This window comes from Cyphellophora europaea (assembly GCF_000365145.1).
Source record: "Cyphellophora europaea CBS 101466 unplaced genomic scaffold supercont1.3, whole genome shotgun sequence".
In the NCBI taxonomy this organism is placed as follows: domain Eukaryota; kingdom Fungi; phylum Ascomycota; class Eurotiomycetes; order Chaetothyriales; family Cyphellophoraceae; genus Cyphellophora; species Cyphellophora europaea.
Window position 1 is genome coordinate 2784092 of NW_008481809.1, and position 22525 is coordinate 2806616.

At 54.6% G+C, this 22525-nt stretch overlaps 12 protein-coding genes across 12 annotated transcripts; 6 read left to right on the plus strand and 6 right to left on the minus strand.

Annotated features, from left to right (window-relative positions):
- Nucleotides 1-296: 296 nt before the first annotated feature.
- HMPREF1541_03971 (uncharacterized protein) lies at nt 297-1484 on the minus strand (the record flags this gene model as incomplete). Its single annotated transcript, XM_008718319.1, has 1 exon — nt 297-1484. The coding sequence occupies one exon, from the start codon at nt 1482-1484 to the stop codon at nt 297-299; it is 1188 nt and encodes a 395-aa protein (XP_008716541.1).
- Nucleotides 1485-1939: 455 nt separating this feature from the next.
- Nucleotides 1940-3346, plus strand: HMPREF1541_03972 (uncharacterized protein; the record flags this gene model as incomplete). Its single annotated transcript, XM_008718320.1, has 1 exon — nt 1940-3346. One exon carries the CDS (start codon nt 1940-1942, stop codon nt 3344-3346), a length of 1407 nt encoding a protein of 468 aa, XP_008716542.1.
- Nucleotides 3347-3352: 6 nt separating this feature from the next.
- On the minus strand, nt 3353-4350 carry HMPREF1541_03973 (uncharacterized protein; the record flags this gene model as incomplete). Its single annotated transcript, XM_008718321.1, has 2 exons — nt 3353-3452; nt 3503-4350. The coding sequence occupies 2 exons, from the start codon at nt 4348-4350 to the stop codon at nt 3353-3355; spliced, it is 948 nt and encodes a 315-aa protein (XP_008716543.1).
- Nucleotides 4351-4550: 200 nt separating this feature from the next.
- On the plus strand, nt 4551-6232 carry HMPREF1541_03974 (uncharacterized protein; the record flags this gene model as incomplete). Its single annotated transcript, XM_008718322.1, has 2 exons — nt 4551-4632; nt 4680-6232. The coding sequence occupies 2 exons, from the start codon at nt 4551-4553 to the stop codon at nt 6230-6232; spliced, it is 1635 nt and encodes a 544-aa protein (XP_008716544.1).
- Nucleotides 6233-6884: 652 nt separating this feature from the next.
- On the plus strand, nt 6885-8658 carry HMPREF1541_03975 (uncharacterized protein; the record flags this gene model as incomplete). The annotated part of the gene is made up of 7 exons (XM_008718323.1): nt 6885-7058; nt 7111-7348; nt 7401-7523; nt 7575-7698; nt 7745-8020; nt 8075-8378; nt 8431-8658. The coding sequence occupies 7 exons, from the start codon at nt 6885-6887 to the stop codon at nt 8656-8658; spliced, it is 1467 nt and encodes a 488-aa protein (XP_008716545.1).
- Nucleotides 8659-9240: 582 nt separating this feature from the next.
- Nucleotides 9241-11227, plus strand: HMPREF1541_03976 (uncharacterized protein; the record flags this gene model as incomplete). Its single annotated transcript, XM_008718324.1, has 4 exons — nt 9241-9327; nt 9390-9499; nt 9553-10154; nt 10221-11227. 4 exons carry the CDS (start codon nt 9241-9243, stop codon nt 11225-11227), a joined length of 1806 nt encoding a protein of 601 aa, XP_008716546.1.
- A 102-nt stretch (nt 11228-11329) lies between these two features.
- HMPREF1541_03977 (phosphonoacetate hydrolase) lies at nt 11330-12592 on the minus strand (the record flags this gene model as incomplete). Its single annotated transcript, XM_008718325.1, has 1 exon — nt 11330-12592. One exon carries the CDS (start codon nt 12590-12592, stop codon nt 11330-11332), a length of 1263 nt encoding a protein of 420 aa, XP_008716547.1.
- A 3194-nt stretch (nt 12593-15786) lies between these two features.
- On the minus strand, nt 15787-16375 carry HMPREF1541_03978 (uncharacterized protein; the record flags this gene model as incomplete). The annotated part of the gene is made up of 2 exons (XM_008718326.1): nt 15787-16004; nt 16057-16375. The coding sequence occupies 2 exons, from the start codon at nt 16373-16375 to the stop codon at nt 15787-15789; spliced, it is 537 nt and encodes a 178-aa protein (XP_008716548.1).
- Nucleotides 16376-17096: 721 nt separating this feature from the next.
- HMPREF1541_03979 (uncharacterized protein) lies at nt 17097-17996 on the minus strand (the record flags this gene model as incomplete). The annotated part of the gene is made up of 2 exons (XM_008718327.1): nt 17097-17509; nt 17663-17996. 2 exons carry the CDS (start codon nt 17994-17996, stop codon nt 17097-17099), a joined length of 747 nt encoding a protein of 248 aa, XP_008716549.1.
- Nucleotides 17997-18495: 499 nt separating this feature from the next.
- Nucleotides 18496-19551, plus strand: HMPREF1541_03980 (uncharacterized protein; the record flags this gene model as incomplete). Its single annotated transcript, XM_008718328.1, has 1 exon — nt 18496-19551. The coding sequence occupies one exon, from the start codon at nt 18496-18498 to the stop codon at nt 19549-19551; it is 1056 nt and encodes a 351-aa protein (XP_008716550.1).
- A 4-nt stretch (nt 19552-19555) lies between these two features.
- HMPREF1541_03981 (uncharacterized protein) lies at nt 19556-20381 on the minus strand (the record flags this gene model as incomplete). Its single annotated transcript, XM_008718329.1, has 2 exons — nt 19556-19583; nt 19630-20381. 2 exons carry the CDS (start codon nt 20379-20381, stop codon nt 19556-19558), a joined length of 780 nt encoding a protein of 259 aa, XP_008716551.1.
- Nucleotides 20382-21275: 894 nt separating this feature from the next.
- Nucleotides 21276-22097, plus strand: HMPREF1541_03982 (uncharacterized protein; the record flags this gene model as incomplete). The annotated part of the gene is made up of 1 exon (XM_008718330.1): nt 21276-22097. One exon carries the CDS (start codon nt 21276-21278, stop codon nt 22095-22097), a length of 822 nt encoding a protein of 273 aa, XP_008716552.1.
- Nucleotides 22098-22525: the final 428 nt, after the last annotated feature.

The following is a 22525-nucleotide window of genomic DNA, read 5'->3' on the forward strand; positions in this document are numbered from 1 at the left end:
TACGCTTGTGGATCGGGACTCATGCCATCGCGCCGAATCTTATCAAGATAGCGAGGGTTCCCCGCCAGTGTGTGCTCGATGGCGAGGCAGACCAAGTACATGGAACTTCATAGATGCTACAATCTAGCTTCTGTGCTTATCGGTCTATCAACACAGCTTGCAGCCCGGTGAGATAGTCGTTGATGAGCAGACTAGCCCGCTGCAGCAGATATCTACAAAATCCCACACGAAGCCACGCTTCAGTGCCTCCTCGCCTCACATGGTGTTTCCGCTGTGACATCTATTCAACTATTCTGTCAAGTCTTCATGGGTAGGCGGCGCAAGGGCACTGTCCCGCTCGCGCACACGGTCGGCTCGCCCATCTGTGGATGCGACTTCTGGATCCAGACGCTCATGCGCGGCGCCGCCGCCGCCGCCGTCGAGTCCAAATCTTCCGGCCACGCGCACGCGACGGTGATCTCCTCGTTGACGTACAGCGGCGCGTGGTTCTTATAGTCGATGGCGTCGACGTAGTAGCTTTCCTGTTTCGACCCGGTTCCCGCCCCGGACGCGGACATGGTTTCGTAGAGGGCTCCGGTGGCGCGACGGGCGACTTCGAGCATCAGCACTAGGGTCAGGGGGCCTTGGACGAGGCGCTCCGGGAGGCCGTAGATGGACTTGGTGTACTCGGCGTCGATGTGGATGGCGTGTGCGTTGAAGGTCAGGGCAGAGAAGCGAAAGAGGAGTGACGGCGTTGGAGTTAGGGTGGCGGTGTAGAATGGCTCTTTGGTCGGTGGGTTAAATGGCGGTGGTGGGTTGGTGGGCTTGTTCTGCGTGAAGCAGAGCCAACGATTTTCGCGGGCGTAAAGCTGTCGAGTGTCCCGAGAGTTGTCTGTATGCCGTCCGGTATCTGGGAAGGCAATGCTGCGTAGACGTGCTGCTGCCTCGTCTGCCTTTGGTGCACCCCAAGTTGCGCCAGAAGACTCGTTCTCCACGATTGCGCGCTGGATCTGAACAAAGACTTTTGAGTCTCGCACCTTCACATCCCCGATCCTTTCCACGAGCGCTAGAGATCGATTCGCAGTGCCTAGCTGGATTGAGCGGTGGTACTGGACGTTGCCGCCCGCCCACAAACGGTATTTCCAAGAGCGGTCCGGCGCGTGTAGCACATCGGTCCCATCCTCGAGAAGATCCTTCTCGGTAGTCAGAGGCGGGAAGTGGACTAGATGATGGCCATTGGGTAGGGACCGTGACGATTCATGTATTGGCAGGAATTTCCGCTGGCGTGGGCTCCAATCTGGTGGTAGAAAATCACTGACCGCGGCTCGCAGCAATTGGGAGGGACCCGCGCTCATATCATCAATCCTGATGGGGAGCTGGCGGCTTTTCAACTCGTCGACTATTGCTGCGGCATTGGTAAGTTGTCGCCGGCCCCCAGCCTGTAAATATGCACAGCACGTCAAGCTGGCTGGTCTGCGAAAGGCAGCGGGAGGCATGCAGCGCATCTTGGGAACGTCTAGGACTACCGCCGCCTCGTCGCCACTGTCATCCACCTGATATGAGCCGGCAGGAGCGTTCTGCTGCAGTTCCCGTAATGAGAATGTCTTGTGAAGGTCCCAGAAGCTGGAGCACTTCACTAACTTTATTCTTTGTCTGTCTGAGCAAAGTATACGTGACACGGCGGCAAAGTATGAGATCTCATTTCCCTCTCTAGTGGCACAGGAGAAGATATTGGCAGGGTTCCAGATCTATATTGTTTGTACTCGGTACCAAGGTACTTTACCTACGACTAGGAGTATGCAGCGAATGCCGAGGTGGAGCATCGAAACTCCAATGCCAAGAGTCGGTGAATCGCAGCGCGTCGATCTACTGAGGACGCGTCGCGAGGCACCTTTGCACAGTTATATCCACTTCAACACCCATCAACCCATTCAGAACCTCTCGCAACAGTTCCTGCGACATGTCGACACGTAAAAGACCTCTCACCGAGGTCACCAACCCATCCTCTACAGCCCAAACACCCCGCCGCTATACACCATCAACACCCCACGCGATCCGCGCGCTACAGCAGCGTAGCGGTGCGAAAACACGGTCGCAGCGCGCGCGCAAGTTCGTTCCAGAGGAAGTCGACCCGGCATCGGCTAGAGGCGTGCTGCGGCGACTGGCCAAAATCACTGCTCCGAGTACACGCCCACTGCGGACACCATCCACGGCCGGAAAAGAGAATGTGCAGCCTAGAAGCGAAGACGAGGCGGAGGACCGGCATCTCGAGAAGAGGCCTCGGATGACATTTGATATCGACGAGAGCATTGAAGAGAGTATGGAGGAGGATCCCCCACAGTACGAGGAGGAGGACAGTGATCTGCCGGCTGCACCAACTCCATCAGTGTTACCGGACGATGAGCACGATCCAACGATCACCTTTCAGTCAATCGACTTTGCAAAGGATGGGACCAGGGGGAAATCACGCCTGTCGATGCCGCCTGTCGAAGGAGCACTCGATGACGACGCTACAATGCTCACGGAGCGAGGGAGGCGGGCATTCACTGAGGATGCAACGGAACGACTTTCGAGATACAGTTTTGGGAGTATCAGGATGAGTGATTTTGGCTCGGAATTGGAACATCCCAGGGGCCCAGAAGCAATGAAAGCAAGGCTATCGGAGGCAAATAGTGAGATGAGGCGGAAGACCCTCGATCGCGAAACACTGCTGGACGAGACCGAAGATTTAACACATCTCGCTCGGCGCTCGACGATCGATGAAGCCGACCTGAACAACTATGAACCCGAAGTGGGCAACGGCGACTTCCAACTCGATATGCCCCTCGATGACGAAGCCTCCGCTGCAGCTTCGAAGCAGCTGCAAGATGGCTTCCTCCAACCTCAAGAAGATGGTTGGGAAGATATCGAAGAAGACGCTGTCGATGGAGAGCCTGCACGTCTTTCACCTAGCTCCAAGAGGAGGTTAACAGAGTTGCAACTCGCATCTGCTAGGCAAGAATCTGGTAGACGGCGGAAGCGGGTGAAGATGACCAAGCATGGCACGCTTGTACCTTTGTTACCTACCAGTCTCATTAAGAAGATTGCGACTGAAGTCCAGGTGCGCAACGGAAGACGCAAGCCAGCTTTTGGCTCGGAGCATACCAAAGCCCTGGAGCAGGCGACCGAATGGTTCTTCGAGCAGGCTGGTGAAGATCTAGCGGCATATTCAAGCCACGGACGCCGGAAGAGGCGGATTGACACCAGTGATGTGCTCCTGATGATGAAGAGGCAGCGTGTGCTTCAACCGGGCCAGCTGCGCAAGCTTGCCAGAGAGTGGCTGCCGAAAGACGTGCGGTCCAGTTTGGAGTTGCCGGATGACTTGTAATCCCGCTCACCAGTTCGTGGTATGTCGAACTCTCCTGGATAGATCTGACGGCTTGCGCTTGAGCACCATCCACATCATTAGCGACGTGGCTGCGCACAGCGAGTACCTATTATGATTGATGAGTAATGATGTACACCTGGGATAGATTGGACATACCATGTGAAGATATACTGTGCGTGGTTATTCCTCAAATTGACTTCTGCTGCTCTTCCAATCGGCCTACCCTTGGCTTCCCGATCGTAGCTCTCCAGCAAACTCGGCTGCATGGTCTCCTCAATCCATACAGGTTCACAGCCTGCTTTGGCTGCCATCTGATAGACGTCTGGGAAGAAAAACTTGCCCTCCGCCGGCTTATTCTCAGGCGTGAACCAATTTTTCTTCCATGGCTCTCTCAACAAGCCTGCCACTGTGATTTGTCCTGTGGGCAGAGATGATGGGTCTCTGTCTTGATGGAACTGTTTCTCCCTGCTGATCCATCCCCTGTTGACCAGTATGGTGCTGCCGTCTTCTCGCTCAAGTGGTGTGACGACCTGGAATCCGTCTTGTCCATCGTGCATGCGCGGACCGATCAGCATCTCCTTATCATGCCGAAGCTTGCCTGTTGCGTAAACTCGTCGATAATCAAAGTCGTGAATAGCGTCTGGATCTAACCGCGGTGGAAGAGGTAGAGGAGGGCGAACGAGTCGGTCTTCGAACTTCGCGACCAACTTCGTCTTCCAATCCAACCTTTGCACCTGCCACGTCCCCAGACAGAAGGCAGTAAATGGTATAAGAGCGAGCGCAGCTACTCCAAGTTTTGTAGTTCTTCTTTTCGTAGAGACAAGTCGCGGTGGAGCGTCAACTATCGAGATGAAGTTTGGGTCCTCTGCTGATTTGGCTGGTGGTCTGGAGCTCGTGCTTGCATTTCGACGAAGTCTCGGGGCGATGCGGCGAGATACTGCACGCGGTGCAGTCCGCGAAGTGGACAGAATGGCCTGGAGGACTTTCAGGTCATTCCGGGACATATTGACTGCTTGTTCATTTGTCAACCAGTAGACGTGAGGTGGTGAGAAGAGGGATTCATGGTAGTCCAGATTTAGAAGATCTTCATGACGGCGCCGCGGCCCGCACTTTTGGTCCGCGATGCGAACGCCGAACCTTCTTAAGAGTGTCTTGTACATCAGCCTGCGACCCCTCAAGACTTGACTGTGCTAACATCTGAGAAATGGCGTTCCACGATGGTGATCTGCAGAGCGGCATAGCACTGGCGATCCAGCAACAGATGGCGGTGCTTTGCTTCGTTCATGGTGAGTTGATCGTGCCCGATCCCCGCGATATGTCGCTAACAGCCTAGCAGATGATTCGGACAAGTCTCAGGAATGGGAGGGAGTTCTATTATCAAGCCCTTTTAGCGAGCATATGCATGAACAAGTCGTGGCCATCAGGTTACGAGCAGGATCTTCAGAAGCAGCCTTCCTCACGCCTATAGCACCCGTCAATAGTACACCGGCGGTGATAGTCATCAAGAATGCGTCATTGCAAGCAAATATCCAAGCTGCGGAGGTTACGATTGATCAATTGAGACAGAAGCTTCAGCAACTGATCGCACCACATGGCCCAGAACAGTCCAATGCACCATCTCTTGCCGAGCAGTCGGATGAAGTCGTCAAAGACGCAACTCAGGCAGACCCATCCTCCTCTGGCCCAACTGTTGGATATCTCGATTTGCCGCCGTCTGCTGGTCAACCTAGACTGCCGAATAATGCGTACGATGCTCTACGAGAGTTTACAGAAGGACTCAAGGCTTGTGGGGAGTCACCGGCAAAGATCTTGGAAGCTCAGCTAGGCGTTTTGAGCAGGCTGCCGATATTCAAGGAGGAGGTCCAACGGCTGCGCTCCCTTGACCAAAATGATCAACCAGAATTATCGCAGACGGCACGGGATCGTCTAATGCTTAGACTTCCTGCCGCGGCCATCAAAGCCCAGATGAAGGTACAAACATCGGCTACCTCGGGCCAGGCGGACGCGGCCCCTTCAGCTACCGGGCGAGTATATTCTCAACGATCCACCGCGCCTGCACCTGCCCCCCAGCGGCCGTCAGCGCCTCAGGTGCCCGACCCAGCCTCTCAACCTGAACTCAGCGAGGCGCAACGGGCCCAGCAGAATGAGTATCGACAGATGCAACGCGATCGAGAGCAGAAGCAGCGAGAGGAGCGTGAGCGAATCAAGGCCCAGATCAAAGCTGACAGAGAAGAGCGTCGGCGAAGGGAGCAAGTCCAGAAGCAGAACGATGAAGCGGCCACTTCTCCGCCTACAGGGGGGACTTTGAAACCAACGGGCAATGAAGTGCGTGTTCAAGTCCGTACGTTTGACGGCAGCGTCATACGAGAGACGTTCAAGCCAATCTCCACCATCACCACCGACCTCCGGCCGTGGATCGACTCTGCAATCGAATCCAATGTTCCCTATGATTTCAAGCTTATCCTCACACCGCTACCAAACAAGAAGATTGAAGCTTCAGAGGAAGAAATGGCGCTATCAGATCTGGGCATCAAGCACAGCTGCACGTTTGTCATTGCTCCTGTCCAAGGCTACGTCGAGTCGTACTCTGGCGCCTCTGGTGGTATCGTCGGTTCGGCAGTATCTGGAGGCTACAACTTGGTGACGGGCACTGCAGGAGCTCTCTTTGGTGGCTTCAGAAGCATACTCGGCTACGGCCAGCCTGCAGCCGAAACAAGACCCGCTCAAGGTTCCACACTTGGTGAAAGTGCTGCTTCAAACCAACGGTCTATGCGCGTCAGGACTTTGGCGGATCAACGAGCAGAAGACGTTGGCAAGAACGAGTTTTACAATGGCAATCAGCTCAACTTTCAGCCCAACAAGGACGATGACCGCAAGAACGATTAGAGGTGGGTGTTGGTCTAGCAATGGTCTCAACATGGAAGTCAAGATAGTCCATACGGCGAACTGTCTTTCCCACAGGAGAATCAAAGCTGTCCAGAGTCCACGTGCTGCTTTTTGTTGAATCGGCGAACCTCTACTCCGTAGTGAAGACTGATAGCTCGACGTGGAGTATAGCCGCACATGGCGGACACGTGCTTCCGTGTATAGGTAAGCAGCCAATGAGAAAGACGGTCTGTCGCACGAGACCCTGCACGCATAGAATACGCTGTCAAGCTACACGTGGGCACGCTTTGGTTGCCGTCCACCGGTCGGTATAATGCACGGCAGGATTGCCGCCGCACTTTTCGAGATGACTGCATTTGCCGCTGGTGCACGCATCGCGGTCAACTCTCTGAGAGGCAAGAGGACGTGTTGGCGATATCAATACTCAGCCAGCCAGCGTCGATCGCTCAGGCATGTGGCTGGATGCTGTGCACGTGTATACTTACCTCTCACTCAAGGTCGTGCGATCTTCAACAGACGGTCTTGGTCTTCAGAATGATTGAGATATAAAGCTCACGATGATTTCGAAGAAATGACACAGGGAGGATAGGAAACCACCGCCTACATCCAGCCTATACGGTATACCTAAAACAGAGGTAGCTCGGACCTCATCATGGCAACGAATACCCACATTGATAAGAAAACTGATGCTCTGGCCACGGTTGAGGATGCTGTTCTCGACGAACAGAAGCATCCGGCCGTGACCAAAACCGATTATGCTGGCGCAGTCGTCCAGCGCGACGACGAGGAGCTCAAGCTCGTGCGCAAGTTGGACTGGTGCATTATGGTGTGTTCGCCTTCTGTGCTCCCAGTTGCCCCATTACAACTAACTTTGCCAGCCAATGTTTTGCCTCATGTACTTCATGAACTACGTCGACCGTAATGCCGTGGCCCAAGCACGCCTCAACGACCTCGAAGAAGACCTGAATATGAAGGGCAACGAGTTCAACACCACCGTCTCGATCCTTTTCGTTGGCTACATGCTCATGCAAATCCCCAGCAATATGCTGATCACCCGAGTCAAGCGCCCCTCATGGTACATGTCGATCTGGATGCTGGTGTGGGCGGCTGTTTCGGGTCTGATATTTCCAAATCCTCAACTAGAAGTACAGTACTGACTCAACGGCAGGCTGCACGGCCTTGGTGCAAAACTACGGTGGACTTGTTGCGTGCAGGTTCATTCTAGGTATCACCGAGGCCCCATTCTATCCCGCAGCTACCTACACTCTATCCTGTTTCTACACGAGGCGAGGTAAGCAAGTTGAAGCACTCCCACCGACTGGCAGAGGTTGACGTTAGGCAGAGGTTGCAGCACGCATCGCAATCCTGTATGGCGCCCAAATTCTCGCCACCGGTTTCTCCGGCCTCATCGCCGCTGGAATTTTCGCCGGCATGGATGGCCTGCATGGCATTGCCGGGTGGCGATGGTAAGATAGCCGCGCTCCTCAACACTACGCTAGGCTGACGACGCAGGCTTTTTATCGTCGAAGGCTCCATCACAGCCGCAATTGCGCTCTTTGGGTTCTTCACTCTTCCAGACGGTCCCCTAACAACGCGGTGGCTGAAGCCACGGGAGCGCGAACTTGCTCACGCCCGGATGGAGCGTGACAGACTCGCCGACAGCGACGACACAGAGACCAGCACATGGCACGGTCTCGTCCAGGCTTGCAAGGATCCTCGAACTTGGATTTTCTGCTTGATCAAGATGTTCCAGCTGTCGGCAGCTTCTTTCAATTCCTTCTTCCCAACGTGAGTCTGCTCTACCTATATCACGGGCCACGCGAACTGACGCCTTGATTGTAGCGTCATCAAGACCTTTGGTTTCAATACCACTATCACTCTCCTGCTCACTTGCCCCCCTTATCTCCTGGCTGGTGCAGCTGGATTTCTGTGTGGATGGAGTTCCGGAAGGCATCATGAAAGAACGTGGCACATTACTGCGGGCATGAGTTTTGCAGTGCTTGGATTTATCGTCGCCCCTGCCACTCTCAATATCCCTGTTCGCTACATTGCATGCTTTGTATTCCCTATCGGCGTCTACTCGGTCAATTCCGTCATTGTCGGCTGGGCAGCCTCCACGCTGGGTCAGACAAAAGAGAAGAAAGCGGTGAGTAGAAAGATGTTCGCCTCGACAATGGGCTTCTCTGACAGCAGTATAGGTTATTCTCGCCATGATCAACGTCATCGGCAACCTTGGGTCCATCTATGGTGCTTACCTTTGGCCAAAGACTGACTCACCCCGGTACGCCGTGGGCTTTGGCACAGCCGGTGGATTTGCTGCGTTGGCTATCGCTGGCTCGTGGTACATGAGATACCTGCTGAAAAAGGAGAACGCAAAGATCAAGTCCAGCACCATGTCGGAGCACACCGGTCTATATGGCTACTAAATGAGCGTCTCATGGACAACTGATCATCGATACCCTCTCTACGGCTGGAAATAGCAACAATTGGACACTGAGAAGAGCAGATTTCTTTTGTCGATCGACAAGCAAGAAGACCAAGCCGTCTGTGGAAAGTAAATAGATTGAATCACTGTGGTTGGCGAAAAGTTGTTACAAAGCCAAAACACGAACGGGGACAGCCATGTACTAGCCTTCCAAGATAGTAACTGGATTCCCCTGGTTTTGAAGCACCAGTTCTGCAACCTTTCAACGCCAAATCTGAATTTGATATTACTGGTCACTCTGGATCACCCCGTGGTGCTCTCTTTGCAAGCTTGTAGATGTCTCGATATGATTGGCGCTTGAGGCGTCCCACGTGTGCGAATTGGCCATGATCGGTGGACCCTGAACGGCAGGAAGTGCGTCCGGGATATTCTACACACGCACCGTCCCAGTAACCGCGAATGCTACGCTTCACACGGGACTCAAAACAGTCGAGGCTGAGAGCGACTGCAGAGAGGTGGCATAGCTGCAAGCCACAGCACCTAGATCGCCGCATCTGCTCCAATGGCGGCACCATCGGCTGCAATGGCTCTGAGGGAGGCATATGGGGACCGGAAACCTCCAGATATCACTCGCAAGATTACAGCTTGTGTGGCATGTCGTAAGCTGAAGGTACACAACAGCAGGCCTGTGGAGGCAGAATCTCAACAGCTGACTGCTACGACCACATCCAGATCAAATGTCACATGACCAATTCGAAGCCTCCTTGCAGTCGTTGCAAAGGCCGCGGGCTGAATTGTACGGTGAATAAGAGCATTCAGATGATTCTGGAGAACGATATCACGTTCGTGTGAATCACTTCCATGAAAGTTTTTCATTCTGACCATGGTGCTGCAGATGGAAAGAAGAAATCGAGGAGCGCGTGAAGAGCTTGGAAAAGCTGCTTGCTCGAAAGACCACATCCAGAAACGACGACGCCCCAAGTGTGCGCCATTCGTTTGGCCTGGAGAGCCCGATGCAAGACTCGCCCATGGCCCTGGCAACAGCAACGCCGTCGTCGGCCGCTGACACCAGTTTGAATCTTTCGTGCAGCTTGGGCGCTTTCCCAGCGTCTTCCATCACGGGTCAACCCTTGAGCGATGCCGGCCAAAGTTCCAACACCAAACCGGACCTCATTGCTCGAGGACTGCTGCCAGAAGAAGCCGGGCAGGAGCTCTTTGAATTCTACCACGACCATCTCGACCGCCACATCTACAACCTACTGGCCAGAAGCGGATCTCTGTCCGAAGTCCGGTCACGCTCTTCTCTGCTCACGGCCGCCGTGTGTACCGTTGCCGCCCTCGCTTCCGCCTCACGCCACTACGAGAGCTGCCTCAAGGCCTTCCAAGCTGAGGTGGCTGGTGAGCTGTTCTCCAAAGATCATACCTTCGACGACATCCGCGCCATGTGCATTGGGTCCTTCTGGCTGGGAGAAATCTCAGTCGCACTGTGCGCATTGGGTAAGCCGTTTCTACAAAGTCCCCTCCCCCCCCCAATCACGAAGTCCATCTGACTCGATTCGTTAGCGGTTCGCTTCAGTTCGGAGCTCAATCTCCATCGATGCATCACCAAAATGCCCCACATCAAGTGGAAGTGCTATGAACGAACCAGGCTGTACTTTTTGGTCTTCATCTGCGACCATCACTGCTCTCTGAAACACGGCCGACCTCCCATGACGCGCACCATGCGGTCGCTCCAAAACCCCCGGGCGCTCCTGCGCAGCGAATTCTCGGTCCCGTCCGACGCGAAGCTCATCAGCCATCTCGAGCTCTGGTCCCTGAGCAACCGCGTCTTTGATCTCTTCGGCGCCGACGTCGGCAGCCCCTTTGATCCGCACCGGTCCGCCGACTTGGAGCAACTCAGCCACTACTTCGATGAATGGCGGCGCCAATGGACCGACTCGCTCTCTCGCCGAGATGCGTTGGATCAGTTTGAGGAACACAACATGGATCTGTACTTCTACTCGGCCAAGTTGTGTCTGTTCTCGCATGTATTTCGCGGCCCGCCCTCCCGAGCGACAAACACGGGCATGGCCACCACGCTCGCCCGCAGCGCCACTGAATGCGCCTTGTCGTTTGTCCGGTGTGTCGCGGCAGGATATCAGGCCGCCTCGTTGTTACCATCGTATCTGATCACCATGGCCGCTTTTGCTTCGGTCTTCCTACTCGGGGCGTCTTCCGCAAATGCCCAATTCGTCGACAAGGCCGAGGTTCTCAAGGCCCTTCACCAGCTCTTCGACGTGTTGGATGAAACGGGGCAGAGGGTGCACCCCTCAAATCCCTTCCTGGTCGTGGCGAACGGGTTGTCTATGGCCCTGGGTTCTCGACCAAGGTCCAGTCCCGCCACCCATCAGCAGCTGCAGGGCGGTGAGAGTGCAGCAGTGCACTCTCCCCCAGCATTCGATCTACGACTACTTCCCAAGGACGTTCTGGGCCTTGCATCGACGCAGAATATCGACTGGACAGCGTTCTCCACCGAGTTTGAGGCTGATTGCGCCGACTTGTGGAACGTGGATCTAGGTTCTGTCGGATGAGAGAAGAGAAGAGAAGAGAAAGCATGTTGTGACGACCACACGAAGCTATTTATGGCTACCCTTTTTTGTTTTTCTCTTTTCCAAGAGCCGCATAGGTGGTGTTTAATAATTCAGTGCGACGTCGAACACGTCAAAGTTCCGCCACGCACGGTCCGTGGCTGCGTCTCTGTTCTTGGACTGGAGGGGCCGCGACCTCAGTAATGGAATCGCCTGTTCCGAAAGCCCTCCATGCGATCGGAGCCTATGTCCCTTCAATGCAGTCAAGTCGTGTTCGTCCTTGCGTCCACCTATCACTGCGTTCTTGCTCGCGATCACAACCAGGTCGCCTTCACGGTCCACGGGCATTTCGAACAGCGCGGCTGCCTCCCGTCCTGTATACGCAGCCTCCACCTCTGGAAGTGTGCGACAATAACTCACCATTTCTGCAACCTTGGCAGTGTCGTTGTCGTTGAGCAGATGGACACGTACGAATCCGCCGAGAGCGCCATGGTGTTTGACGAAGGGGTCCGTGATGGGACAAATGACACGGGCGCCTGCTTCGGGCCATTTGGCGTGGATGGCATCTTCCAGAAAGAGAACGTTGGGATTGCCCTCGGGATCAGCTTTGTCACTCATGCCATGGTCGCCCGTCACGGCGACGACGGCCCCCAGCCTGATCAGCTCTCCCAACCGCTTGTCGACTTCACACATGAACCAGTCGGCCTCGGCGGATCGCGGCGCGTGTTTGTGCTGGATGTAGTCGGACAGCGTGAGGTAATAGAGATCCGCCCTGCCCTCCTGTAGCAACTTGATTCCGGCGTCCAACACAAACAGCGAGAGGTCTCCCGAGTATTGCGGAGGAGCGCCGCGGCCGAGCCATGCCTCGACGTCCTCGATCCCAGCCTCGGCCATGGTGCACTCGCCGGCACACTGTGCCGAGAAGCAGATGGCGCCTTGATCGGCAAACAGGCCTCGATTGATGATGCGCCGCAGCTTGTCTTTGGCGGTGATGGCGGCGACGCGCACTCCGGCGCCGGCCAGCTGCTCCAGTATGGTGGTGCCAATGGTCGACGCGTCGTCTAGAACCATGTGTTCCTGCCCGGTTTTCTTGTCCAGGTAATAGTTGCCCGACACTCCGTGAGCGGCGGTCGGAGCGCCCGTGATGATGGACATGTTATTGGGATTGGTCAAGGACGGCATGGCGCAGGTGGCGGTCGTGTGAAAGCCCGACTCGATGAAGGAGGCCATGTTGGGCGTGATGCCGTCCTCACAGCCGGCTGAGAGGTACGTTGGGTCAAAGCCGTCGATACAGACGACCACGACGGGTCCTTCGGGGACCTTGTAGTGTCGACCATGGACCGTGATGGAGCGTTGGATGGATCCCATGCTGATATTCGCGTATCTGGCGACGCAACGTTGCTACGCTGTGTTTATGTTTGTGTCTGAGGTGAACTCCAATCTGGGTGTGATAAAAGCCGAGTAACAACGGCATCAACGTCTTTTTACATACCACAGTATTATAGGCAGCAGAAGAAAAGTATCGGTATGAACCCCCCTGCGCTCACCAGTATTCCGATTTCGCAAACGCTGCATGTCAACTCGCGCGACGGTCTACCCATGTCCCAACAACGGCAGGATGTGCGTGGGTCCGAACCACGAACCAGAGTCAACGCCCCAGATCTGTCCAGTGTGTGGTGATGACATCCACGACAGTGTTTTCGAGGCGACGGCAACCAAGCCGCCGCCGCCGTTGCCCGGTGGCCGTGCTTGGAGCCAGGGGTGTGCCATGCCGAGCGGGCGGCAGGAAGACCGCCCAGGCTCCAGCATCTATGTAGATGATACTTTTGTCCGCCACTAGATGACTGGCGTCAGGCGAATGCCACAGACTGCCGGAACGCAGCACGGCCAGTTGCGATATCCGGTCAGTGCTGTGGGTCGTTGTTCTAGATTGGTCATAGCACCGTTGGGATGCAGGAACAGGGCCATTTCTTCCGCTGCCAGTCACTCACGAAGGAAACAGTGAAACCGTCGCACAGTCACAGATTCGAACTTGATTCGCATGGCTACGGATACTAGCTACACTGCCAATGATTGATCGTCTTCAGAATAACAATGGAACCGCCTTGAGTCACTCTCAGCCTTTTGCCTCTACTCCGCCATCTACCAGGCTGGACGTAAACCCACTAGAATCGCTCCGAGGTTACGCGGTCATACCAGTCTGCGTCAGCACTGACTTGGAGGAACACCAGGTCTTCTCCGTGGCTCAAATAGCAGACGAGGCAGACTGATCAAGTGTGCATTGTCCCAGCCTCGAATATGGACATCAGCTGCCAATGGTATTCTTCTCAATCAAAGACTCCTCATTCCGCAATTGCCGAGAGCTTTGTCATACACTTTCAGCATCACAGGACTCGTGCCCCGTTCTGAAATTGTCTGAAATTGTTCCATGCTGCAAGGATATGCTGCCGCAACTGGCAAGAGCCAGAACAGCATGATCAAGACCCCGGCTAGGAACGCAAGTCCTCGAGATGGCTTTAAGGACGAGACAGCACCGCCCGGAATCTCAGAGTAGCTGATTATGATGGTTTGCGCGTATTCTTCAAGAGCTTTCTCTTGACGAATAGGAGCCTCGGTCACGGTGGCGTAGTTGGTCTCGAGATCCATGACGGGTGTCGGAGGAGCCTTTGTCTCGATTGGGGTAGGTACGGAGCAGCGACCATGCTCATCGAGCCAGAACACGCCGTCGAAGTCACATATTTGAGCAGTCCGACTGAAGCTGAAGGCATTCGGTCCATTATCGAGCATGTTGTACCTCGAGACAGGGACGCCGGTGGGCATAGTTGTGGACTGCTGGTTGGGTGCGGCTGTGACAGCAATGAAAGGTCTTTGGGAGGTATGTAAGAGGTGTAAAAGTAATTAATGCTCGGTTGAGCGTGTTGGTGGCTAGTGTTGTTGCACGTTGTAGTGGTGATGGTTCGCGAGAGAGTTTCGGATTTGGAAGAGGAAAACGCCTTGCAACCAGAGTTGCACCTTCCGCCATTGCGCCTGCGGAAGGTACAGCTGGTTCGGCGTTGAGACGCGGGGAGAGAAGGCACAGGCGGTGACCCTCATGACTGCTGCCATCGTTCCGTTCCTGCCATCCGTGAAGGTCCGGCTTGATAGGCGCGATGCGAAACGGATCGTCAATGAAGCCATAGGTTATGTTCACGTCTGCGGTTCAACTGTGACTATTGCTGTGATTGTCGACACGTCCATGCTTGTTAAAGTCAAGGTTGTGGGAATCGCTTGTCCACTAATCGTTGCACTCGAACCGGCTTGGCTGGTGTCGAGAGGCGCCAGCGTGCCAATCAAGCTGTGAGATTCGTTGGAACTATTCTCGTACCGCTGATTACTTGTGGAACTCAGGGACGATGCTTCTCCCAACCCGTAGTCGTGATATATGGTCGTGGTGCTTCCCAGGCTGTTGCTGGTAGTGGCTATAGCAGATACGGCAGCGTGTTGAAATATGTTTTGCGAACTTGAACTGTCTAAGCTTGAAGGCGGCAGCGGGGTCGATATCGATTGCATAATCTCCTCAACCTCTGCTATCGACTGATTCTGCGACGCTGCGACGCTAATTGTTGTCGTGATGTAAATGCTTGTTGTCCTCCAGCAGATTGTGGGCGTCTGTGGCGAAACGTCTGCTTCGATAGTATCAGTATCGGTGGCCAAGCTCTCATGTCCACTGGGGCTAGTGGTTGAATCTTCGCTCTCACCGAAACCCACAGTATCAGCCTCGGTTGAGGAGTCGCTCGTCACGTAAAAGGGTCTCGGGGTGGGTCTAAAAGAAGTGGTGCTCTGATTCCGGACGTATGCCGAAGTAGGAGACTGCTCTTGTAACGAGGTTTGGACGTCCGTCGATGGCGGCGGTGTCGATGTCGAGTCGAGCGTTGTGACCGGGTTGACTGGAGTTGTGTCGGAGGCGTTGTCTTCTAGTCCGGCGAAGGCTTGATCTATCGTAAGGGACGGTCCACTCTGCCAGCATGACCGGCCTTCCGAGCCGCGCATAGCTGTGCAGCAAGAGACCGCACCTGGCTCCTGACAATCCGAGTATGGGCCGCGGGGATACCGAGGAACAGGTTCTGCGGCGTTTGCAGTGATCATACTGGTCAGTACGGCTGTAGCAATGAGCGACAACTTTTCGACACCCAACTGCCTGATTGGCGACATGCTTCGAATTTGGAACCTCTGACTTGACTTCTAGGGTGCAGTGGCCATAGAAAGAACCTGCAGTAGGAGTATCTGGACATCCAACTCTAGTGGCCGCTGAAAGCACCAGTCAGCCAAGGGTACGTTTGCGGTCAGTGACAGGTGAAGGGGTAGAATCTCGGATGACTGCTTGTAGGCACTTCAGGCCGAAGATTGATCGAAGTGAGCCAAGATACCTTGAGTCAGGTCTCAGTTGTCACGTTCTGCTTGGAATTGGTCGCTAGATTGCTGTGTGTAAGAGAAAAGTCATCATGATTTGTTTGTCGGCGAAGAAAGAGGTCTTCCATGGATATACAACGGCTTTGCGGTGACTGCAAGGTAACATTGTTACTCTACAGCATCACTGCTATCAACAGTAGGCCAATGCCGAGTGCCAGGTTGAATTCGCGTTGAGGCCATGTCGTTGCTGAGCTGTCGTAAGGCGCCACTTGACCATTGCCATCATTCTGTCCACTGCCGGTCCCGCCGCCACTGCCGCTTCCGTCACCGTTCCAGTTGCCGTCACACTCAGGTCCGCCTTCGTACGGGTTTCCGCTGGGACCCCAAGTATCTATGCTCCCAGTTAGTCTGATTAGCGAGGTTCAGAGAGTTGTAACACTTACAGTAGTAGCCAGTCCATGTTGCACAATCAACTCGGAAACCTCGATCATCGAAGCAGCATGGCTGGCGTTTTCGAATGCCGCCAGCGCTCGAGGCCGGAGCTTGCGTTATAAGAGGTATAGATTCAGCGACTGAGAGACTTGCTGTGGGAGTTTCAGTCTGTAGGATATGCAAATCGAAGTTGGAAGTGGGAGTAGAAGGCGTCGTTGTTATTGTATCGGTGGCCAAGACATTTTGGTCCGAATCCCGTGTGATGACCAGGCCGAACACTTGCACTGCAAGAAGAGCCCATGGGCAGATGGCAGCTTTCACGAGGAGCATTTTGAGGAGGCCGGTGTTAGGTCAAGGTGAGTGGTTTCGGCCAATTCGATCAGGAAGGAGCAAGCTGGGTATTTGACCGATGGCAGTTCGGAACCCAAGAGCTCAGAAATTCGAAAGCAACCCAACACCGCCTATCCAGCAGTTTGAGCTTCGAGCTTCGGGTACCAAGTGGTGGGTAATCCTCGATGTCAGTGGTGGAGCGGGGATGCAGGTGTTCGAGGTTTGGACCGCCGTGTCGCGCGCTGATTGGTTGGGGCCCCTGCCTCAGCGAAAAGAACGGTGAGGCGAGCAATCGGCGTGCTGAGCACCTGGCCGACTAATGCAGTCCGCGAAGTCTGGATATACCTTGTCGAATGTGGAGAGCTGATTTGGAGCTCGAAAGCCTTTTCGCGTTCCTTGTGCCTCGATCACGAGATGTGACAATGCAGCTGCTCTCGCACAGCTCCACCGACCTCAATCTGAACTCAGGCGGCGAATAGTCGATTTGTACAGAAAGGTGCCGAAGAGTAGCTCTCTTGAGTTACGAATAGCACAAGGTGTCTGCAATGGTGTGATGCTCTTGGTTTCCACCAGGCAGCTGACGCCTACCCACAAGGCCAGGTGTGCTTGCTGATTTCGGGACTGTGCCAGGGAGCTTTAGCTGACCTAGAGCTGTAATACGCCCTTAAAAGGAGTTGCTGTGTTATCCGAATCGTCTGTGGGAAATGCTGTGGCTGTTTTTTCAAGTTAGTGAATCGCCGAGGATCTCTATTGTACCTTTGAAAATTCGGCCCAAGCCGGCGCCGATGGCAGTCTCGTTGTAAGGCTGGTTCGCGTCGAACGTTGACAACTGTCCGTCGGTCTCTTCGTCTGATGAATCATCCAAGTCGGCGGAGATTCCGCTTTTCGTTGCAGTATTCACCGCAGTCACCCGTATCTCCTCTGTGAGCGATCTGATGCGCACTCTGTCGGTCTTCGTCGGAGGATGGTTAGAAGTCACGGATCCAGCGGCTGGATTTGGAAGTTTCAAGAGAGCAACGAAGGCCTGGTCAATCTTGCTGAGGACTGGGAAGATCGATGGTGTGAAGGGAAAGGCTGGCATATAAGAACCAATATCTCCCGCGATCGAGAGTAGATAGGCAACTTGTAGAGGAGCTATAAATCATGGGTTAGATTCTATGATACGTGCCAAGTCGATGAGCAACGACAGGCAGTATTCACATTCCAGATGGTTTCCGGGCCAATGCGCTCATCGTTGGACGTAGGACATCGCGCGTCCTACAGATAGTGGCAGTATGGTTGACTTACGTGTATGGCTGATCCAGACCACGTCTACAAGTGGATCTAGATCTGCTACCACCTCTTCCATGTTTTTGTAGCCAGGTGCATCATCCGGCGGGTTGGGTTCAACGACCGTTCTCTGCTCCTCCGGCAGCCGCTTCTCATATCTTCTGAAGACACGTAGGAGTTGGTCGTCCAGGTAATGAATCAAATTGATCTCTTTTGCTGAGCCAGGAGCAAGCGGCTGCTTGCGTGGGTTGGGTAGATTCGGTGATACGTGTAGCGCTACGCCAGACGCGGTGGATGGTGAGGGGGACGCAGCTGAAATAGGCGGACTGAGCATGTTGCTGATCTCAGACATCGCCCAGTATATGATGCTGTTCACAGCTTCATCAATATTCGACTTGCAGAACATTTACTCTCTGTTGACGCAAAGTGAAGGTGCCTATATAGGTGCGTGATGACGCGCGCGTTTTGTGGTGAGACTCCGAACACGCCACTGCCGAGAATTGACCTGATTATCTTATCTGATCTTTCATGTACTGTAGCTCGAACTTGGAAGCCTCGCAACGTGGAATGACTTACACCTGGTAATCCATTCACGGTTCACGCAAGTTTTTCTCGAGGATAATCTCAGACTTGGAGGCTCGCAGTGGCAGACATGCACGAATCTATGTATCACACATGACTTGCGGCAGGCAGCTCGAGATGGGCACTCGAATGCGTGATGGGGTAGAGCTGCACCGCTTTTATCCTCAATTCAAGCGTCGGGAAATTGCAGACCGAAGTCCACCAGCATGATGGTCCTCGAGCAGCTATAAATCTTTTGGTGTTTGAAGCTGCATAAGTCTACCATTAACATGTCTTCGCCAAAGCTATTCCCCATCATTGACTCTCACATCCACCTGTTTGCCCAATCTCACTTACCGCGCTTAAGCTGGGCCGGTTCACTGCCCGACGACCATGTGCTCAAACGTGGTAACACGGTGAGCGTGTATAAAGAGGCCACGGCAGGGACAGCTCCTCTCGCTGGATTCGTCTTCCTGGAAACAGATCGGATTTCAGGTCTGTCCGATGATCAGTGGGAAGATGCGCTAGCCGAAGCAGAGTTCTTATCTCGGATCGCACAGGGGAGGCCCAGCGAAGGCGAGGGTCACGAGGCTGGCGACAGCAAGCTGTGTCTCGGTATCGTTCCATTTGCTCCCGTGCCGGCAGGTCCTGCCGCTCTTGCGAGGTACGTTGGACGAGTATGGGATCTCTACCCGGACGACTATAAGGACAAGGTGAAGGGCTTTCGCTATCTACTTCAAGACAAGCCACCGAAAACTATGCTACAACCCGACTTCATCGCTGGATTGCAATGGCTTGGCCAAAACAACTTGTCCTTTGATCTCGGCGTCGACGCGCGTTCGGCCGGGCTGTTTCAGCTTGAGGAGGCCTGCACTATGATGGACCAACTTTATAGCACTGGGAGCACGCTCAGGATCGTCATCAATCACTTCTGCAAGCCTAACTTACAGCTACCCGAATCCGAGGCATCAGAAGATCACCCGGAATTCTCTCAATGGAAAGAATACATTGAGAAAATGGCTACTCATAAGTCGACATATATGAAGCTATCAGGCTTCTTCTCCGAACTTCCTCCGCAGTCAGTAGACGAACCTGCGAGTTACGCAACCCTGATTGCGCGTCTGCAACCCTGGATCTCGGTCGTCTTCAAGTCTTTTGGGCCGTCACGGATTATGTTTGGATCAGACTGGCCGGTGTGCAACGTTGGAGGTCCAGGTCCAGCGAAATCGTGGCAGCACTGGCATGGTCTGGTGACTACCATCCTCTCAGACCTCGCGTTGAGCGACGCAGACCTCGCGCGTATCTGGAACGGTACGGCCACCGAAGCTTACCGAATCACCTACTGAAAATTTACAAACGCTCCTCCGTCCACAAGAATCTGTGCTCCTGTGACATATCCACTCAGTTCAGGCTGTGCCAACCACACTGCTGGCCCAGCCATGTCTTCAGGATTGCCCAGCCCCAGTGGGATTCTTTTCTCCATGTAGGCTTTCTTATCACTCCCATCTTTGAGATCCTCGTCATTCAATTGTGTTCGAATAGTGCCTGGAAGCAGCGCATTGCACCGGATCTTGTGTTTGCCCAGAGCAGTCGCGGTTGATTGCATCAGACTCAGCACGCCGGCTTTCGTTGGCGTGTAATGACACTGGCCAGCACCGCCAACCAATGCCGAGATGGATGAGATGCCGATGATCGAGCCTCCTGACGGACTCTGTGCCACCATTTGCTGCGCCGCCGCCTGCACAGCGTAAAAGGCTCCTGAGAGGTTGATGTCAAGATGCCTTTGCCATGATGTCGGGTCAATCTCCAGAAAATCCTCGAATTTGCAAATGCCGGCGTTTGATACAAAGGTGTCGAGACGTCCAAATGCTTCCACCGTCCTTTTCACAAATTCTTGCCCCGTCCCTGGCTGGGAGATATCTCCAGGAACTGTCAGCAGAGGAACGTCCTCCAACGATGCCGGCGAAGTTGCCGGGTTTCTGGCCTTGATGGCATCGAATGCCTCTGTTCGTAGCGTCTGGAGCAGCTCATCCTCGCCAGCTTGGTAAGATTCAAGATAATTGATCGCTACTTTGGCACCGTGTGACAGAAATGAGATCGCTATAGCACGTCCAATGCCGGTGAGGCCACCAGTCACAGCACACACTTGACCTTGAAGGAGGGGTGGCAGAGGCATGCTTTATTCCGCACAACCACGTACGCAAAATGCTTTTCTGCTGGCAAATCTTTCGTAGTGATTCACGATATGATGCCTAGGCCGTACTGCATCCCACTCGCGGATAATGAGCCTTTTGCAGGTTCATCCTCTCGCCCCTGGCTCAGTTTGGCGGCTGCAACCGTCGTCCCCACCTTCGGCGAACACTCAACCGAATCCACCGAATGTAGCCACTGCAAAGATCTATTGCCCACCATAGCAGCATTGGCGGGCGGCGGCAGCCCCTATGGTATGTATGGCGGCGTGTGTTTCTTGGAACTCGGAAGCCGCTGGTCCGTGTCTGACCTCCTGCTGAGTACGCATCTTTGCCATCAAGGCGTCCAAATGTCTGTCGTTTCTGCGTACCTGACTAGTCAGAATAAGGAAGAATCCCGCTCCGGCTAACACATAATGCCAAGAATTCGACTCTTTGACGCGAGGCGAATGAAAGCCTTCTCATTTCCACTGCTGTCTTTATTGCATGGAGAAATACATTGACGTTGGACCCAAGTACAGAGTTAGAGTCAGTCGAGGTAAAATCCTTGCAAGAGTCTACCCGCAGACGGTGGGTGGGCATGCATAGCTGGCGAAACGCGACGGGCCTTTATTAAAGAAAGGCTGGGGAGCTCCTTTCGGTCTAGTAGGAACTGCATGTTCATCAAACGACCATTGCAAGACAATTGCCGGGCACTTCCGGACACCAAGCAACACGTCGAATCACTCTATACTACAGCACCCACCGCTAAGGTCTGGAGCACCACGCATCAGGCCCAATCTTGATCAGGAGTCCAGCTGCTCTTCGCACGCCAGACCGAGGCGGAGGGCGAACGCCAACAAGCCAGGGACAAGGCAACTAGCTGGCCGCCTTCCGACGCAATGTCTCGATTCCCCGGCTCCCGTGGCGACAGTCGCACGCACCCATCGTCACTCCCGCCATCCCTCTCCCACCGGCCCCGGCCCCTCAAATTCTGGCCCTTCGCGCTCGTCGGCCTCTCCTCCATCGCCATCGCCAAGATCTCACTACACCCGCGCCTGAAGCTCACGAAAGACGCCGCCGGCTGGACCTTGCGCTACGAGTACGCCAAGGCGCACGACCCGGGCCCGCGCGACAAGGGTCTGGAATTTCCCGCGCCCCGCGACGTGGCGGCCACGGAGGAGGATCTGGCGAGGAAGCGGGAGATGGATAATCGCAAGTGGATTTTGGACACGGGGGCCACGTCGCACATGTGCACGAATCGGGAGCTGATGCATAGCTATACGGAGCTGCCGTGGGGGCAGCAGCAGAGTGGGTTTGTGAGCGCGAGTGGGACGCTGAGCCATGTGGTGGGGATTGGGAGCGTGACGTTAGACACGCAGGCACGGGTGCTGGGGAAGGAGGGGGCGGGGGCGGGGTCGGGGTCTCAGCAGCAGGGATGGCGGAATAGGGTCACGTTGAATGGCGTGCAGTTCTTTCCTACCAAGGGCGTGAACCTGATGAGTTGGAGTATGTTGAAGAGGACGGCGACGAAGCATGGTGTGAGGCTGAGATTGGTCGAGGGCGAGGATTGGCTTTTGCATGTGGTGAAGACGGAGAAGAGTTGGAATGGAGTGGCGAGTGCGAAGGAGAAGGAGACCGTGGTGATGAGTTTCAGGCCGGAGAGGGGCTTGTACGTGCTTGTGCAGCCGGATGGGATGGGTCAGCAGGGCAAGAAGAGCTGAGAAGCAGAGTCTCTGGGGCAATGGCTCGATATATTACAGCCGAACCGGTGCGCCATGCGAACGGAAGAGACGATGAAAGGCGGCGCCACTCAGCGGGTCCCGGCATCAGACTGACTTCGACATGGCTGGCCTTGAGTCGCCTCCAGACTCGAGAGAGGCAGCTCATCACGCCATCTCTGACAGTGCTGAGATGAGCAAAAAGTGGTCTTTGTTCTTGCTCAAGACGAGAGGAAAGATACTTGCAACCAGGAAAATGTTATGACGAAACGCCTGGAATCCGTTTACCGATGGACGGTGGCAATTACTTGCTGCTCCCCAAAACCACACGCAGCAGCCGATGACTGCAAAATACGTCCAAGCTTACATGATCGCGGCGAAGCGTATTCTCAACATTGGTCTGGGAGTCTCCCAGGTTTGAACGGTCGATG